Raw genomic sequence first — 6,295 nt, forward strand, 5'->3', positions numbered from 1 at the left:
TTAATGGAAACATAGGCCTAACTGATATAACCCAGATAGCCTACCGAATAGAATATGCAATTATTAAATAAATGAATAGCAGCTTCGCAAAACAGATGATGTCAAATTAGCATAAAAAATTGCTTTCAGTAGGACTATGCAAAATCACCATACTTTAATGGAAACATAGGCCTAATTGATATAAACCAGACAGCCTACCGAATAAAACTCAATCATGAAATAAATGAAAAGCAGCTTCGCAAAACAGATGATGCCAAAGTAACTCTTCTTTTTTTTCAGTAGGACTATGCAAATTACCCTTTAAATTCGGGTTTCAAGAAAACTTTTCTCCAAATAAAAATTTAAGTCTTCACTTGCCCAAGTTCATTACTACTTACTGATCATTACGCCACTGAGGGAATATATTCTTACCCATCGACTTGATCATGTCTGCTGAGGGCTCAAATTTTACGCACTCAGTCTGATTCCCTCTCCACTTACGATTTCATTTGCCAGACTACTGTTTTTTAGCCTGTTTCTTTTCTCCGTCTTTTTCAAAGTAACCATTGAAAATATTCTCTCACAATCTGCATTAGATACTGGTATGGTTAATAATGCTTTAACAAGTTTGGAGAGTAGTGGGTATTTCCCGGTGTGACAGATTTTAGACCAAAAGACTTCAGTGTCAATGTTAGTGGTAGCGTTCTGTGAGAGAATATTCTTTGCATCATCACTTATGATTAGTAACCTCCATTCGTCATCCAACTTTTGTTCATCTTCGTCTTTAACAATTCCAGGAATCTTGGCACTGATATTTGCAACAGACATATTACTCCCACGCATTATTTCTTCAGGATTAAGCACTGAGGCTGGCCGCCGCTGGCTAGTACTGGTACGTGTACTGTACGTGACGTGTACGCGACTGTCACTGAGTAACCTTCTGTACTGTGCAGGAATTGAACGGGAAAAATTATTTAATGCACGAGGATGAACGATCGTGTATATATCGTTGGGGCAGTGCATACATAAATAAACGGGGAAAAAAATTAAACCAATTTTGAAAGCGGTGATAATTATGCTAAAATTTATGCCAGACATAGCAGAATTATGCTATAATTATGCTAAAAAGATCAATTATGCTAGAAATAATGCTAGACACTTGATTTGAGTCTAAATTATGCTAAAAGCATAAAATTATGCTAAATTTGGTAACACTGCCCCCGATCTTTCTCTCTCTCTCTCCCTCTCTCTTTACCATGAGCTGCTGTACAAATCATTAAGGCATAGCTATTATGCCTATTCTTGTGTGTACCTTGTATGTAGTATGAATGTGTTTTTCAAAATCATAATCTCTCATAGGTGATTTTCATAAGTATTTATTATTTCTCTCTCTCTCTCTCTCTTGTTAATTTGAAGCAAGAGATAGAATACAAAGACATTATCCTGATGAAAAGAACAAATTATTATAAATGATATTCATTTTCAAAAGACGTGCATTTGTAATCAAATAAAGTGCATGAAACATTTTTCTAAAATCAAAAAGTTGATCAATCTTTTACCCTAGGCCATTTGTGATGCCTAACAGGCAAATAAAACTGCATATTTCTCATATCATTTTCACTCATGTTTCAAGTACTTTATTGCTCTTAAAATACAAATTCAACCACTGTTAATATTTCTTATATTTAATTATATATTACTGATGACTGTTTACATTTCATATATGTTGGCATTAAAAATACAATAATGTCTAAACCTCATATATGTTACTCCTGTTTTAAGTCTTTATCATTTAACACTTTAACAGAAGAAAAAAAAAACAATGCTCTTTTGCAGCTTTCAGTTTCCATTGAAGGAATGTTTACATTTCAATTAATTACATTTTCATGCTGTTTTCATGCAATGGGAGATGAGAAAAGAAAAGAGTTATACATAATCAATAAATTATGCAATATTCTTCAGTCCACATAAAGACACACCTTAGATCACATTCTTCTATGCTATAATCAGAAAAAAATCACAATGTTTGAGTGAAAGGAATTCATTGCATAGCACTGGTAATAGCAATAAGAGTAAACATAAAAATGACAGGCAAGTCACAAGTCAAAATTTAGGAACGTGTACTGATAACTTTTTTTCTTCAAAATATACATATCAAAACATTTTTAGGTGGTGGGGTTGAGGGGAATAAGAAAAATTATTCTACCATCTGCTGTACCATATATAAATAAAATATTCATATAAAACTCATTTAACAAAATACATCTAAATACAATATACAGATTTATCCACATTACATTTCTTCTTTTCTTATTAGCTTCTTCAACAAAAGAAATCAATTCTCATTCCTGTTCTGCAAAATCTGACTAGATTCTTTAATCTATACACAAAAACAAAACTTGCCTTTGTTTCAACTTTACAACACACAAACAACTTTGCTTCGTTCCACACTAAATATATCTATTACATTCTAATGCCGTTTGTTGGTAAATCACACTATATGGTCAACTTAATACTCTTGTCCTTCATAATTGGATAAATATATTGTGCTAAAGGAATCTGATATTATTAAGCAATATATTTAAGAATTTGAGTCTCTTAAATACAGCATACCATTATCAAACAAGAATACTATGAAAACATCTGACAATGCAATTTTCACAGCAACAGACAATTTTCTTCTTTCAGAATATACCTCAGGGAACTCAGGGCTATGATCCATTTTTCCTTAGCCTGTCTCTCTTGCATACCAAAATTATATACAAAAAGAAATTTGAAGAAAATGAAAAAGGGAGAAGAGCTGGTTGGTCGCTGACTTAAGATATCACAGGTAGGCACTCTTCTTTGGCCCCAGGAGAGAAAACGGGTCAAGTAAAGTCTCTGTCATTTTACAGGAAGAAGCGTTGGGGCATCACCATTTCTTACCATAACTTTCATATAGTGCATGGCAGGCCTCAGAGCTAGGTCGAGTCCTATGCCGTAACATTCTCCGTGATATTACGCAATGCTGAGTTTGCTCTTATATCGAGTATCTAAAAAAGAACTATTTAACAACACCAGCAAGAATTTTTCTTCATATATCCACTTTATAAGCATATTCATAATAGTTATAAATGATGCACTCAATTAGTTAACAAAAACTACGATCAACAACACATACATATACAGAGAATCTTTGGCTCTTCCTTGCGTATATGCACAAACTGGAAGCACCAGTAATCTACTACATAAAGAAGCTGAAATAAAACAAAAAAACTTCAGCACTAGAAATGTGTATATACACAATTCAGTAAAAACAAAAAAAGGACACAAACTTGTACTGCAACCAGCTTTACCAATTACCGGTCAAACTCGCAAACTAATGAAAAAAAAGTTACACACAAATAAGCACAACACGTCCATTACATGTCTCCCGGCATCATGTCCGTTATCACATGGCACACTCTCTGCCATAAGGATGGGGCATCAGGGATCTCTACCTCCAAACTTTCACTATCATCTGCACTCTCTGGAGCCACGAGGAAGTAGCTGAGAATCCGCGCACGGCACATGGGGCAGTTGTTTAGCCTAATGCAGCAGGTGTTGCAGACGCAGACGTGCCGACAGGGTAGCAGAGCCCTCGATGTGCGTTTTACCTGGAAGAGTTGAGTTGAAGGTTTCAGGTGTGCAATTCATATTAAAGAGAAGGAGAAATGCATACTTCATTTCTGTAACATGAAGATTCATTTGGCATCTATTCATTCATTCATTTCCTCACTCCCTCCCTCTCTCTCTTTCTCCTTCCTTCCCTCCCTCCCTGAAAATCAAATCATCTTTATGATATGGGGACTTTGTGAACCAATGTGTATTTCTTATGTACTTTTTCTATATGCTTACATATTCTTTATTACCATGTATTCTTTACTATTATCATTTCTCATGCTTTCCTTCGATTTTTGTCCTATATCACTGACCTGGCAAACAACACATGCTTCCTCTATTGGCACTTCGTCCTCCTCCTCCTCTTCTTCTTCTTCCACTACTTCTTGCTTTTCTTCTTTTATGTCAGTATCAGCTTTGTTCGTCTCCTCTGACTCAGAACTACTCGCTTCTGAAGCCGACATTGTTCTCCCCGCACTTTCATTCGTTTTGTTACCTTGGGTGTACAAAGCCTGAGGAGAAAGGTATATGAACAACACTGTGAGAGAATTTATGGCATTATCATAAATATTTCCCCTTCAGCATTGCAAGAAATTTTGCACTATTGTTTATGGTTGTTAATTCCAGATAAAATCCCTTAATCAAAAGCATAAAGACACATAAGGACACACACCATATTCATCACACATAAAAATCATACTACTATTGATCAAATATAGCATTCTACTTACCAATGTCATACAAGTATTACATACCGCACCACACATTGCATGATTAGCATTTCTTACCTGGAGTCTAGTGAGTTGACCAGAATACTGCTTGAGGTACTGGTGGAGGATGCAAGTGGGCACCTGGCATTCAGAGTCCTTGATGTGGACGATGCTAATCAGCGCACCCTTCAAAAGGAGACATTGAAACACATAAATGTGGATCCCGGTTCTTGTTCGAGAAATGTCTTGGAATTTTATTTGATATTGAAGAAAAGTATGTACTTTTCTTTTTTTCTTTCTTACATATTACACTGCATGTCTATGGCAATATCTCTCAGATATATGTTCAGCATAAAGGATCTTTCCATTTCATAGAATCCCTATAAAGTCCCCCATCCCTAAGGGAAAACAAGAGTCAAATATTGAAATTCACAAATATCCTCATCAAGCCCTGTTGTTCTTCCCAGCTCTAAAGAATTAAAAAACTAACCAAATGAAGAACACTTTCTAGACAGAAAAATCCACTCTGTGCCTCACCACAGTCGAAGGATCAGCCTCTGCAAGACAATCCTGACGCACGACACAGACCACGAGGGGATATTTCTTTCGAGGCGGCGAACCCAGCATCAGATCCTGGGGGTTACCTTTGAAGTGGAAGTGTGTGACTTCATCTGCAGTATCATTATTATCCTCTCTGGAAATGTTGGGTGATTTCAAGTGAGCAAGAATTCTGTGCTTGGATATGTACATTAATCTCTATCATTATAATTATTCTATAATACTTGATGTAATGATTTGTGCAAATTCTATTAAGATTGACATTTCTTAGTCATAGATTTGCAACAATCTCAAAAAAAAAAAATCAAAATACAAAACAGCATCACCTCACAGTTAAATTCTCCTACCATAAATTCTATGTAACTCTTCAGTTAAAGCTTATTTCTACCTTTTCTTCTTTGACCCTTATGTTATGGGCATTTTTCAGAGTCAGATTACTAATAAATTATATCTAATGCTACTTAGTAACATGTTAATTTATCATATATAGACTCATATATCATACTATATGTCTAGAAAACAATAGAAAACACATCTTCATATCCCAACTCCAGACCAAACATCTTACAATTTGGCATAGCTTAGAAGAGTTAACAGGTAATAGCTGATTTCAACTTATAAGTACCTTCAATATCATCAAAATCAAAAACAAGAAAACTCAACATGAGCAAACAAGCACACATTCTAATTTCACCTGCAAGACTCCTCAATAACATCGGCCTCAACAGCAGGCTCTTCGACGACCAAGCGGAGGAATGCAGGCCAAGTGCCGTTCAAGAGTAAGTGCAGTTGGTCTGAGGGAACGCCCCAAAAGCTCCGTCTTATGTAGGCCACCTCACTGCGCACTTTTAACTGGATGTCTGTTGGTCAAAAAGGATGTTTGTTATTGGTGGAATTTGTGAGCCTGAGGATTCTTTTCTCGTTCTCTCTCTCTCTTTCTCTGTATTTAATTTTTCTTTCTATTTTTACTTTCTCTTTCTATCTTTTATTTTACTTTCTCTTTCTTTCTTTCTTTCCCTCACTCTTTCTCCCTCCTTTCTCTCTCTTCTTTCTTTTTATATCCTTTCTTTCTCTTTCCCTCCCTTCTTTCTCTTTCTCTCCCTTCTTTCTTTCTCTCTCTCTCTCTCTCTCTCTCTCTCTCTCTCTCTCTCTCTCTCTCTCTCTCTCTCTCTCTCTCTCTCTCTCTCTCTCTCTCTCTCTCTCTCTCTCTCTCTCTCTCTCTCTTCTTTCTCTTTCTCTCTCTTATTTCTCTTTCTCTCCCTTCTTTCTCTTTATCTCCTTTCTCCCCCCATTCTTTTCTTTCTCTCTCCAACTTTTTCTCCTTTTCTCCCTCTTCCTCTTCTTCTCCCTCTCTCACTTCCTCTTCATCTTCATCTTCATCTTCATCTTCATCTTCATCTTCATCTTCA

General features: G+C 36.0%; 1 protein-coding gene across 5 annotated transcripts in view; it reads right to left on the reverse strand.

The window, feature by feature from the left end:
- Positions 1 to 1,581: 1,581 nt before the first annotated feature.
- The window catches only part of LOC122251951 (cell growth regulator with RING finger domain protein 1), a 9,582-nt gene continuing 4,868 nt past the window's right edge, over positions 1,582 to 6,295 (reverse strand). For all 5 annotated transcript variants that reach the window (XM_043014211.2, XM_043014210.2, XM_043014212.2 and 2 more), the window contains exons 4-8: positions 5,581 to 5,746; positions 4,866 to 5,022; positions 4,407 to 4,514; positions 3,933 to 4,130; positions 1,582 to 3,614 (exon numbers count right to left, since the gene is read on the reverse strand). In XM_043014211.2, coding sequence (XP_042870145.1) covers positions 3,381 to 3,614; positions 3,933 to 4,130; positions 4,407 to 4,514; positions 4,866 to 5,022; positions 5,581 to 5,746 — 863 coding nt within the window. In that variant the 3' untranslated portion in view covers positions 1,582 to 3,380. The remainder of the gene's footprint in view (positions 3,615 to 3,932; positions 4,131 to 4,406; positions 4,515 to 4,865; positions 5,023 to 5,580; positions 5,747 to 6,295) is intronic.

Source organism: Penaeus japonicus, unplaced genomic scaffold (genome assembly GCF_977035675.1).
Source record: "Penaeus japonicus unplaced genomic scaffold, GWHDUDI00000001_assembly GWHDUDI00000002, whole genome shotgun sequence".
Lineage (NCBI taxonomy): Eukaryota > Metazoa > Arthropoda > Malacostraca > Decapoda > Penaeidae > Penaeus > Penaeus japonicus.